The 13341-nt window shown below is 34.0% G+C and overlaps 1 protein-coding gene across 4 annotated transcripts in view; it reads left to right on the plus strand.

The window, feature by feature from the left end:
• Positions 1-13341, plus strand: part of CDKL3 (cyclin dependent kinase like 3) — a 100792-nt gene that overhangs the window by 26817 nt on the left and 60634 nt on the right. For all 4 annotated transcript variants that reach the window (XM_070517367.1, XM_014846418.3, XM_044780467.2 and 1 more), the window contains exons 4-10: positions 1307-1419; positions 2785-2924; positions 8043-8131; positions 10046-10199; positions 10307-10635; positions 11767-11860; positions 13146-13308. In XM_070517367.1, coding sequence (XP_070373468.1) covers positions 1307-1419; positions 2785-2924; positions 8043-8131; positions 10046-10199; positions 10307-10635; positions 11767-11860; positions 13146-13308 — 1082 coding nt within the window. The remainder of the gene's footprint in view (positions 1-1306; positions 1420-2784; positions 2925-8042; positions 8132-10045; positions 10200-10306; positions 10636-11766; positions 11861-13145; positions 13309-13341) is intronic.

The following is a 13341-nucleotide window of genomic DNA, read 5'->3' on the forward strand; positions in this document are numbered from 1 at the left end:
TTTTCTTCTTTTTTTTCATTGGAGTAACATTGGTTTATAACATTATATAAATTTCGGTGTACATCATTACATATTGATTTCTCTATAGATCACATCATGTTACCCAAAGGAGTGAAAGACCTGTACACTGAAAACTATAAAACATTGTTGAAAGAAATAGAAGAAGACACAAAATGGAAAGATATTCCATGCTCTTGGATTGGAAGAATTAACATAGTTAAAATGTCCATACTTCCTAAAGTAATCTACAGATTCAATGCAATCCCTAGCAAAGTTCCAAGGACATTTCTCACAGAAATAGAACAAAGAATCTTAAAATTTATGTGGAACAACAAAAGACCCCAAATAGCCAAAGGAATCCTGAGAAAAAAGAACAAGCTGGAAGTATCATACTCCCTGATTTCAAAATATACTACTAAGCTATAGTAATCAAAACAGCATGGTACTGGCACAAAAACAGACACATAGATCAATGGAACAGAATCGAGAGCCTAGAAACAAACCCACACATCTATGGACAGCTAATTTTCAACAAGGGAGCCAAGAACATACAATGGAGAAAGGAAAGTCTCTTCAATAAACGGTGTTGGGAAAATTGGACAGCCACGAGCAAAAGAATGAAAGTAGAACACTATCTTACACCATACACAAAATTTAACTCAAAATGGATTAACAACTTGAATGTAAGACCTGAAACCATGAAACTTCTAGAAGGAAACATAGGCAGTATGCTCTTCAACGTTCTTCTTAGCAGCATATTTTCAATTACCATGTCTGACAGGGCAAGGGAAACAATCAAAAAAATAAACAAATGGGACTACATCTGCTCTGATTTTTATTATTTCCTTCCTTCTGCTAATTTTGGGCTTCATTTGTTCTTCTTTTTATAGTTCCTTTGGGTGTATTGTTTGATTGTTTATTTGAGATTTTTCTTGTTTTTTGAGGTTGGCCTGTATCGCTATAAACTTCCCTCTTAGTACTGCCTATGCTGTATTCCATAAATTTTGGTATGTCATATTTTCATTTTCATTTGTCTCCAGGTATTTTTTGATTTCTCCTTTTATTTATTCATTGACCCAATAGTTCTCATATAATTTAAGTATAAACTATTTAATGTTATTAATAAAATGTGGTAATATTTAATATATATCCTAAAGTTGGTATATGATATTATAGTGAAAATTTGTAAGTAATACCACTTAACCATTCTTTTTTCTTTGCCGTTAACTTTATTTTGAAAGTTTTTTTAGAAAAGGTATTTTATGTATTTCCCCATGAAAAAGTGATTTATTCCTGTCTGTTTCAGACCTGTGGATATCTGGGCTTTGGGCTGTATGATCATTGAGATGGCCACTGGAAATCCCTATCTTCCTAGCAGCTCTGATTTGGATTTACTTCATAAAATTGTTTTAAAAGTAGGTAGGTATTACTGAAATATATTGTTAAATGCCTAAAATAAATATTGCCAGATCGATTCTGCTTGATTTTCAAATTTAGTTTTTTCTTTATAAGAACAAGGAAGCATATTGTTTTGGTAGATGGCAGCAGATGGATGCCTTGGGCTGATAAAGAAGGTAGAAAATTCTCCTCTGTTTTTGCAAATAATATTTTCTCTGCCAGGATGCAAATAGCTAAGCCATATGTTGGTGGTTGATAGTAAGAAAAATAATACAATAGGAACGTACTTCAATTTGTTTGAAAGTTATCTTAAAATTTTGGTTTCTACAAATATTTGCATGTCTCAAAGAGGACTTTTAAACAGTAGAGTTGATTTAAATGCTTTTTTAAAGCACTTGGAGATAGAAAATCAATTACCTACTGAGAAGACTTTTTTTTTAAAACCACAGTAGATAATCAGATAGCTAAATAACATATTCAGAAACTATGTGATGAGAGCTGAATTATTTGATATCTGCTTTGACTAAAACATTTTTATGGCTAGCCTTGTTCATGGAGTTTTAATGATTTGTTTTTTTAAAAAATGTATTTCTGAATGTGGAGCTTGAGGAGCCCGTTTTATGGTGGGGAAGCTATACATAAACATGTAATTACAGGATCATGAGGAAGGTACTGTGAATAGCTATAAAAACCGTGAAATCTGGATAAGTATTCATTATAGATGCAGTTCAGAACCTTAAAGCATCACATTTTTTTGTGTGTCATCTTTAAAGTTCTGGTTATAAGATTAATGTTAGAAGGAACCTTAGAGATGACGGCATCAATTCTGTCATTTTACAGATGAAGGAACAAAGGCATAGAAAAGGAAGAGATTTGCTCAAGGTCACGGAACTAGTTATAGCAAAACTGGCACTAGAACTTAGCTCTCTCCTCTCCTATTTATAGTTCTTTCCATTCTGCTAATACTCTAGAGCCTTTTTCTTCTTTGCAAATTTCTACTTCTAAAGTAATTTAATATTTTCGCTGTTTTGAGTAAGGCTTTGCTGATGAACGCTTGATAGTTAAACCATTTAGTTACCCATATGGAAATATGTAAAAGTTTGAATGTGCTTTTCCTGGTAGCATTAAATATGATGTCTTATATTTGGAGAAAAGAAAATGAATCTGATGGTTTTATATTCTCTACTGACTATGTGCTATCATTACTGGGGAAACTTCAATTTTTTATGCTATATTCGGAAAGTTTCTTGTTCAATTTAAAAAAATTAAAAGAAAATAATTATTTTCTCTTTTTACTAATTTAAGGCAGACCACATAGCAATTTGACTAGTTTGATTTTAGACTAATTTCCCTGCTTTCTTATATACACATTTTTTCTCTTTTCAGGCAATTTGACACCTCATTTGCAGAATATCTTTTCCAATAATCCCATTTTTGCTGGAGTGGTCCTTCCTCAAGTTCAACACCCCAAAAATGCAAGGAAAAAATATCCAAAGCTAAATGGATTGTTGGCAGATATAGTTCATGTATGTTAAGAGATTAAGGACTTATTTATGGGAAATTCACATAAATTACAATACAATTTTAGGATATTACTTGAATGAAATTCCAGAAGGATTTGTAAAGTAAAGTTATCAGTTGATAGTTACTATATTTCTCTGTCTTTATGTCTTTAGTTCAGAAAAATTAAAATTCATAGACTGTAAGAACTGAAAATCCCCCAGGATAATCTTGTTCATTATTTTTAGTTTGTCCCAATTTTAATGATAATTAGGGTTAAACTGGAAAAATTTTAAGGACTTACCATGTTTATCACCACCTTTTAATAGCCAGTCTACCCAAGTCAGGGATCTGTTCCTTGCACAGTGGATCCTAAGGTATCTACAGGGCATTGGCAGCTGCAGTTTTATTGTTGTTTGAAGATACACCAGTGCCACAATTCACCTTGAATTGGAGAAAATAAAAACATTATATGGTGCTTTTTAATTATTTTAAAATTTAAATTTCATTTCAAACTAGGTAATAAATATACCAACATACTTAGTACAAAATTCAAAACTTAAGAGAGTTTACTGTGAAAAGTAAATCTGCTTCTATTTATTTTCTCTATTCAGCCAATTTCCTTTCCCAGGGTTAACTAAGTTATCTAATTTCTAATGAGCAGCCCTTAAAGAAAAAAAAATGCCTACCTAAATTTCAAAGCAAGTATAGTGTTTATAAGAATGGGCTCTGGAATCACATAGGCTATGTTTAAAACCCAGCTCTGTCACTAATTACCTCTGTAACCTTGAGCAAGTCACATATTCTCTGTGCCTCAGTTTACTGGGCTAAGACGACATTAACAGTCTTTATTTTCTGGGGCTGCAGAATTAAATGAGGCAGTGGTAGAAATGTTCTTAGCACAGGGCCTTGAGTAAGCTGTCAGCAAATGTTGTTAATGTTAATTATTGTTGCTGTTATTTAGATAAACCTAATCATATGATATTTAACATCTATAGACTATTCTTGAAGGAAAAAAATTATTTCATTGGTACCTGGAGAGAACTAGAATTTATTAAGAATCAGATTTGTTTACTACATTTTCAGTTTAATTTCTTTTTTTATTTCATAGTTTTAATTATACAAAGAATACATAATGATTATAGAAAAAGTAGAAAATACATGATAAACAAAAAGGAGAAGTTAAGATTTTCCCAACTCCCACAATCCAGAAAAAAATTACTATTAACATTTTGGTTTATCCTTCTAGACTTTTCCTAACCAAATATGTGCATAAAAATTTATGTTGTTTAAAAAGTGTCATACTTTACACACTGTTGTGTAACCTGTTTATTTTCACTTAGTGCTATATTATACACATACTACCGTGTCAATAAATATGAAACTACATCACTATTTTCAGTAGTTGCATAGTATTTCACTGTATGATTATACTATAGTTTATTTAACTAATTTTGCAATTTTAGACATTTGCTTTCAGGTTTTTTCCCTCACTATTGTTAATGATGCTACAGTGAAGATCTTTTATATATGTCTTTATGAACTTGTTTTAGTATTTGCTTAGGATAAATTCATAGAAGTGTGATTAGTGGGCCAAAATGTTTACACTTTTTACAAATTTCAATGTATTCTGCAATTTTTCCTCCAGAAAATTTTCACAGATTTATACTCAAGAACTCTCAAGTAGCATAGCATTTAAATTCTCAATCTCAATCTAGCATTGAATATTATAATTTTAAAAATATTTGCCAATGTAATAAGCTAGAAATAGTATCTCTTTTTCTTTTTTCTTTTTTTTTAGTGCGGAAGATTGGCCTTGAGCTAACACCCATTGCCAATCTTCCTCTTTTTGCTTGAGGAAGAATGGCCCTGAGCTAACATCTGTACCAATCCTCCTCTATTTTGTATGAGGGACACCTCCACAGCATGGCTTGATGAGTAGGAGTAGGTCCGCACCCAACATCTGAACCTGTGAACCTGTGAACCCTGGGCCACCAAAGCAGAGTATGCAAACTTAACCACTACGCCACTGGGTTGGCCCCAATAGTATCTTTTTTAAAATTACACTTACATCATTACAGGAAAGGTTGTAAATTTTACTAATATTAATTGGTCATTTGTATTTTTTGAGTCCTTAACCTATTTGTCAGTTAAGTATTTTTTCATGTTGATTTGTAAAATAATAAGCATATTAGCCTTTTGTCTTATATGTTATAAATACTTTTTTTCAACTTGAATAATCCAATGGTTTGTAAAGCCACATTAATCATAAACAAAATCCTTTACTTGCTTGAGTCTGTTTATATTTCGTTGATTTCTCTCTTTATTCTAGTATAAGTACCATTTTGATTGATTATTGTAACTTTAAAATACATCTTAATATCTAGGGTAGAGCATGTATTTTTTCCCTAGATTTAAATTTTCTAGGGGCTGGCCCCATGGCATAGTGGTTGAGTTCAGCACATTCCACTTTGGCATCCTGGGATGGCGGGTTAGGATTCCAGATGGGGACCTCCAGCATTGTCAGCCATGCTGTGGTGGCAACCCATGTACAAAATAGAGGAAGATTGGTGCAGATGTTAGCTCAGGGTGAATCTTCCTCAGTAAAAAAAAAAAGTTCTTAGCAACTTTATCATGATTTATGTATAATAAACTACACATACTTAAAATGTACAATTTGATGAGTTTTGATAGATGTATTCACCTGTGAAACCACCACCACAATCAGGATACCTAACATTTCCATCACTCCCCTGAATGTTCTCATGTCCTTTTGCAATCCCTCTTTCCTTCAGTCCTGTCCCCAAACAACCACTGATTTGCTTTCTGTCACTGTAGATTAGTCTACATTTTCTAGAATTGTGTATAAGTGGAATCACACAGTATGTACTCTTTTATGTCTGGCTTCTTTAACTCAGCTTTATGGTTTAGAAATTGATTCATGTTTTTGCTGGTATCAGTAGTTTGTTCCTTTTTATTGCTGAGTATCCATTATATGGATATATCACAATTTTTTAAATCTATTCCCCTGTTTTGAGTTGTTTCCCTTTTATGGCTATTACATATAAATTGCTATGAACATTCATGTGCAAGTCTTTATATAGATGTATATTTTCATTTCTCTTGAGTAAAAATCTAAGAGTGGAATGGCGGGTTTAAGATGTGTGTATGTTTAATTTTTAAAGAAACTACCAGTCTCTTTCTCAAATATCATATTTTACATTTTCCAAACCAGGGCATGTATTTAAAGTTTCTGAATTATATTATTCACAGAAGGACTAATTTGTCTGCTTTGAATAGGCTATGACTTGTGCGGAACTTTTATCACTTTTCTTATTAAGTTTTATTGATGGATTACTATTATGTTCTAAGATAAGCACATATTTTTGGCTAGTTGCAGTTTTAAGGATCTGGGTATTCTTACATCATAAAGTAGATAATGGACTCAATTTCACTTTGTGAGTCATTTTATTTTTATTGTGGTAAAAAACGCATAACATGAAATCTATCCTCTTACCAAATTTTAAAATGTATAGTACAGTATTGTTAACTATATTCATATTGCTGTAAAGCAGAGCTCTACATCTTTTTCTGTGAATCAGTTTAAACATCTACATTTTGAAATAAACAAAAGTGTAATATTATATGCAATTACCTTGGATTTTCTGGACTTAAATTTTAGCTCTTCTATTTATGAGATCTTAGACAAATTATTTGACCTCTCTGGGCCTCAGTCTTCTCATCTGTACAATGGGGATAATAATAATACCTACCTTATAGGGTTGTTCTTGGGATCCAATAATAGGAAAAGGCTAGGGGCTGGCCCCATGGCTGAGTCGTTAAGTTCATGCGCTCCGCTTTGGCAGCCCAGGGTTTCCCCAATTCAGATCCTGGGCACGGACATGGCACCACTCATCAGGCCAGGCTGATGCAGCATCCCACATGCCACAACCAGAAGGACCTACAACTAGAATGTACGTCTGTGTACTTGGGGGGGTTTGCGGAGAGGAAGAAGATTGGCAACAGATGTAGCTCAGGTGCCAATCTTTAAAAAAAAATAAATAAATAAATAGGAAAAGGCTAGAATAGAGTGTTGTGTGGCACACAGTAAGCGTCAATAAAAGTTACCTTTTATTACTATGTTTTGCCTTCTTTTTAGAGAAAGAAAGAGAGTTATATAGTAAATGGCTTTTATTCAGATTCTATCTTTCATATTTTGATTAAAGAAATGTTTTCTATTTATAATTGTAGTTATTTAATTACATATAGATTCATTATGTGCAACTTATTATCCAAAACTCTTTCTTCCATTGACTGTTTTTATTTTGTGGGTTTTTTTGTGTTGCTTCTCTACTCAGTTGAAGTACTCCTAAGGTAGGGAAACAGAAAAGAGGCATTCTTTTTTTTTTTTTTGAGGAAAATTAGCCCTGAGCTAACATCTTCTGCCAATCCTCCTCTTTTTGCTGGGGAAGACTGGCCCTGAGCTAACATCCATGCCCATCTTTCTCCACTTTATATGTGGGACGCCTACCACAGCATTACTTGACAAGCCCTACCAGTCTGCACCCGGGATCCGAACCAGCAAACCCTGGGCTGCCAAAGGGGAACGTGCAAACTTAACCACTGCGCTACCAGGCCAGCCCTGAAAGAGGCATTCTAATAATGGATTATTGAAAGATTTGGGGGCTTGAATATTTGTGAAATTGTATTATGCCATAGAAAGAGTGTTAGATTAGGAATCAGAAGATGAGTTAAAATTCTATTTTGGCAAATCACTAATCATGCTTCTAGCTCTGTAAAATGGAAATGATAATCTATGAACTTTCTGCCCTACAGTGCTGATAAGAGGATCAAAATGAGCTAATTAATTTTTGCTAATTCCATCAGAAACAAATTGACTTCTGTTTTGGCTAGAATCATAGGACATTTAACCTGTCATAATGCTTTACAAGTACAAATTTCTTAGGGAAATAATTGCTCAGAATTCATTGTCAGAAATGCCTGAGGTCTAATTTAATCTTTTCAAGAAGTTTTTTAGTTCTGGGTACTTAATTACTTCTACATTTGTCGGATTGCTTTAATTTTTACTTTATGGAGCCCTGTTAAGAGCTTACTTAACATTAGAATCTTTTTTCATTGTCTAGGCTTGTTTACAAATTGATCCTGCTGAGAGGATATCGTCTACTGAACTTTTGCATCATGAGTATTTTACAAGAGATGGATTTGTTGAAAAGTAAGCATTTTTAGTGAGTGTGGAATTTCTAGTGTTTTGTATTAGGAAATTTTACTAGCATGAGAATTGCTACATAGGTTAATGTTACACAATAGAAAAATTCAATTTAACAAAAACATACTGATTTCCTGTATTGAGTAAGTATATGGTAGACTTACAGGTGTCATGATGAAAATTCTAATAATAAAAATAATTACTGTTAACATTTAGTACACAGTTACTATGTCCTAGGCAGTGTGCCAAGTTCTTTACACACATTTTCAATGGTCATTCTAGGTCAGAGATAACATTAAATAAATAATCATTACTTTTTAGCTTTATTCCTATTTGGACCTCTAACTAATAATAGTCTGGTTTTTCCTTTTCTGATGGTATCTCAGATTTATATATTAAAATTAGCATTCATTTCCCAAATGATTTTTTCTCCGCTTTACTTATTCTCTGTTGCAATGCCTATTGTCTTGTTCTCCCCACAAAATTGGAAGTTCCCTGAAGACAGGGACCATGCCTCTTAAAGCCTTTCTATGTTCCATATTGTATATATAATAAATAATGACAGTGTAGATTCATAAATCAGCCATACTTCTAAAAAAGCTACCATTTTCTATTTGGGCTTTGAAAGAAACAGGAAAAGTTTCTTATTAATGACAAAACCATTCACTTGGCCTTTGGATGTGAGGTCAGAAAGATGCACGTCAATTAAAAATGTGATGGAGTAAACTCAGTCATGGAAAAGTCCAGGAATACCATTGAAGATAGATAGACTAAAACAGAAAAAGGCAAAGAAAAGAGAATCCTTGTGAGTAACTAGAACTTCAGGCATTTGAGGAATTCTAATCTATAACAAAGAATGAGGAGAAGATGTATTGAGAGTGCCAATGATGAAAAGTGCCAGTTGTTGAATAAAAAAAGTTGCTTCCTATCATTTCTACATAGACCAAGTTGATTTCTATTGGGTATTTAGATATTAGAATTTTACTATTGTGGGGTGAAAGTTCTTGAGTTCCAATTATCATACCTTCAGAAAATGTTTGGGCAAGACCTTTTCCTTTGATAAGAGGCCTCTTCCTTGCATGGACCTTCTGCAATGCAAGGGAGTTTTAGCACAAGTGTGACATGTTCTCATTCAGCCAAACTAACAGTTTGCCTGTATCTAAACAGCACTGGTTATTTTCTTCATCTCGTTGCACTACCCTTTACTAGACATGTACCCTACACAGCACTGGCAAGACTGGGCTGAACTAGGGAAGAATTTGTTCATGGACTGATACTTTAAAACTTCCCCAAACTGATAGCAGCGGTTGCTTCAAGAAGGGGAGCTGTGCAACTCAGGATCAGGGGTGGGAAGTAGACTTTTAAGTATAGCCTTTTGAATTTTGAGCCATGTGAATGGCTTTTCTATTCAAAAATAATTAGCGTTAAAAAAAAGTCAAACTAAAATCAGAACAATCTCCCTTTAATATTTGTGTTTTCCATTACATTTTGTACTGAAAATATTTCTCTAGAGAAAGATTAGAGAAACTAGTTAGTTCATCTTTTAAGTATCGTTACTTTAAAGAACCACAAAAAGGACAAAGTAGCCCGAGTCTTCCTTGGAAAGAATAGTATAGTCATCAAAATTAAAAGCAATTACTTTTATTGAGTAAAGTTTGCATCACACAAGGAAACTAATTCATGTTTGTCTGTTTTGTAAAAGTTTTATGTAGTAAATTCCCTTGGCAAAATTTTTGAAAGATGTATCTTTACCAGGAAGCAATCGATATTAGGTAAATATTGTGCTGTCTCTTGGTGTGCATCATTGATGACTTATTTATGGTGTAGCTGAAATGTAAAATAATTGATTAAATGGTCAGTTAGAGATAAAATACTCTACATAAATAAAAGATCATTGGTTGATATTGCTTGTTTTATCAGATTCATACCGGAACTGAGAGCTAAATTACTACAAGAAGCAAAAGTCAATTCATTCATAAAGCCAAAAGAGAATTCTAAAGCAAATGAACTTATGAAAAATGAACGAAAAACAATTTATACCAATACATTGCTAAGTACTTCAGTTTTGGGAAAGGTAAAAACTGGTTTTCTTTTCAACCAGTATAACTATGTTGTAGTTAGCACTCTAATGATAAAAAATAACTGTTCTCCTGACTCAGATTTTGGGTATATCTATTCCAGGAAATGGAAAAAGAGAAAAAGCCCAAGGAGATCAAAGTCAGAGTTATTAAAGTCAAAGGAGGAAAAGGAGATATCTTAGAATCGAAAAAGATGGAGTGTGAAGGTAGACATTGTCAGCAGGAGGCAACTGAAAATGCTCATACCATGTCTCAAGATGCAAACCCTATAATCAATGAATCACCAAACCCTGTCAATCCCAGCACTAACTCTAACGGCATGAAAGACAGTCCACATGCTGGAGGTAGTATGATGATGCCACCCATCAATTTAACTAGCAGTAATTTGATGGCTTTAAATACCAATTCAAAACTTTCCCACTCCAATTCAAGGTGAGTTCTAGCAGAAAAGAGACTTAAGGAAATGGACCTAAGTAATACAAGGTTACTATATAATGGTGTTTCAAAGAATCAAGTTCATAGTGTCTGTATATAAACTGAATTTGAAGATATATTAAAATTATAACATATAATGGGCCATTACTGAGCGCTTCTTATGAATGCTACAGAAGAAATGAACTTTTCTTAGCTATATATATATGCTTAATTTTTCACTAATACCTTTTGGAAAAACCTCATTAAAAAAAAAAGATCCTCAGAAAAATTTCTTCCCATTTGAAGAGAAGAAAGGTGATATGACTTAAGTTCTGGTAATGATGTGCCTTGGTATAACAAAATAAGCTTTATTTCTGTATTGTAGCGAATTTTCTACGTGGAGAAAGGATAGTTGAAAATAATCTTTTATAATCAAATAGCCTTTCAAGGTCAAATATTTGGGGAGAAAAACAGTATATTGGGTCACTTTTAGATTTAGCTACTGATACAGATTGAGAGATTGGTACTATGAGTCTTGTTAATCAAGGGCAGTGTGATGGATGCCAAGGGTCTGTCTAGCAAGGCATCAGGACCAGTTCTAAATTTAGGGAAACCAGGAATGTAGATGAGGAGGGAGACTAGTTTCAATATCCCAAATTGATCCTAGCAGACTGGCTTGGGCTATAAGTTGTAAAGCTTGTGGTCTGCAGAGCTGGGCACATGGACATGTCTGTGTCAGTCCAAAGGTACAACAGGCTACAGACAGAAAGAGCCCAATAGTTCTTGAGGTGGCCCCAAAACCATAGTTACAATAACTGTGATTGTAAACCAGCCTTGGACAGCAAACTCAGAAATTCAGAAACCCAGTAGTTAAGAGATCCAGGATCAGAACAGAGAAAAGGGACCAAGTAGGTCAGCTGGAGTAATCCCAAACATGGTTGTCACCACTGATGTTAGCCATAAGTGTGTTGTTCTCTGCTCTGTTTTTACCTTTCTTCTTAGAGCAGTTGGCACGTAAGGACTGACAATTGCATTTTGGCACTCAGTGTTGGAACAGTAGGCTCCCCTGGTATAATGTAGTCATTACTAAAGCTAAAAGAAGCACTTCTGGGGAGTTCTAATAACTTCTCATTCATTTTTAAATAATAGGTCAACTGAAAGAGCGAAAAAGAGACGCACGTCTTTACAGTCTATTGGACAAGTTGTGTCTAATAGCAGGCAAGAGGATACAGGTTCCACTCAAGTAAGGCAAGAAGCTAGTCATTAAAATATGCCCTCCTTCAACCTTATCCCCCCAAACCCTGGTCCTTTTCTCCATCTTTGGGCCTTGAACATTTTAAAAAGATGTGCTTTGGGGCCAGCCCGGTGGCACAGCCGTTAAGTGCGCACGTTCCACTTCCGTGGCCTGGGATTCGCTGGTTCGGATCCCGGGTGTGGACATGGCACTGCTTGGCAAGCCATGCTGTGGTAAGCATCCCACACATATAATAGAGGAAGATGGTCACAGACTTTAGCTCAGGGCCAGTCTTTCTCAGCAAAAAGAGGAGGATTGGCAGCAGATGTTAGCTCAGGGCTAGTCTTCCTAAAAAAAAAAAACGAATGCTTTTAGTTTCCTTTTTTTTTGCTGAGATGAAAACAGGCCATCATTTCCTTAGTGCTTTCACAATTTTAGTTAACTTCTTGTGACTGGATTTGAATATTTAATAAGTTTGACTTAGGGGGGAAAAAGTCAAGATTTTCACCTTTAAAAGTTACATGACTTTTTGGTTTTTCACTTCCAAAAAATGTTTTTAGTATCTTACTTTATAGATTAAAAGCAGTTGCCAAATAGATACATCTTCCTTTTCACTAGAAAAAATGATCAGTATAGTTCATTCTCTCATTTTTTACATAGGAAAGTAGCTTATTCAAAATTGAAGCACAGTGTTATTTATAATGAAAAATGAAAAACAACACAAATCCATCCAAGAGCAAGTGGCTGATTAAGTACATTAGAGTACATCCACACAGTGGGATCCCACACTGTGGGATTACACTGTGGAAAAGTGTTCATTAACCTAGGAAAGTTTTTATCATCTGTTATCAAATGAGCAAACAGGTACCACAAAAGGTTTTCCAGAATGCTGGACTCACAAATAATTTTTTTCCTTTAGGTTTTCCCAGTGTCCAGACCACATCATTTTGTAAATAAGAAAGTAAATTATTATTAAGATGAACTGAAGCAATTTGCCCAAAGCCAGAGCACAAGGAATAGGATTAAAATGAAAAGTTAAGGTTGTGGTTCTCATGATCAAGACGGTTATTCTCAGAATATTCAATATGCTAAAAAAAGTTTGCTTAATGAAACTTTTATCGGAGTTTGATCTGTTTACATGTTTAATGGTATTGTATTCTGCTTAATTATTAAAGTAATCTTGCAAAGATATGCATTGTGATACCATCCAAATGGCTAGCAGTTCTAGGCTTGTCATTTAATAAATAGATATACTTCTTTCTTTAAATTAACTCTTGTTTATTTGTTTGCTTAGAGCCAAATGGAGAAGGGCGTATTTAATGAGCAAATGGGTCAAAGTGACCAAATGGCAAATAGAAACAAAAGGAAGCTTAATTTTTCCAGATCTGACAGGAAAGAGTTCCATTTCCCAGAACTGCCTTTCACAATACATTCAAAGGAGATGAAAAGAATGGAAGGTACACATTTGTTGCATAGCTTCACAATCTCCA

This window comes from Equus asinus, chromosome 9 (assembly GCF_041296235.1).
Source record: "Equus asinus isolate D_3611 breed Donkey chromosome 9, EquAss-T2T_v2, whole genome shotgun sequence".
Lineage (NCBI taxonomy): Eukaryota > Metazoa > Chordata > Mammalia > Perissodactyla > Equidae > Equus > Equus asinus.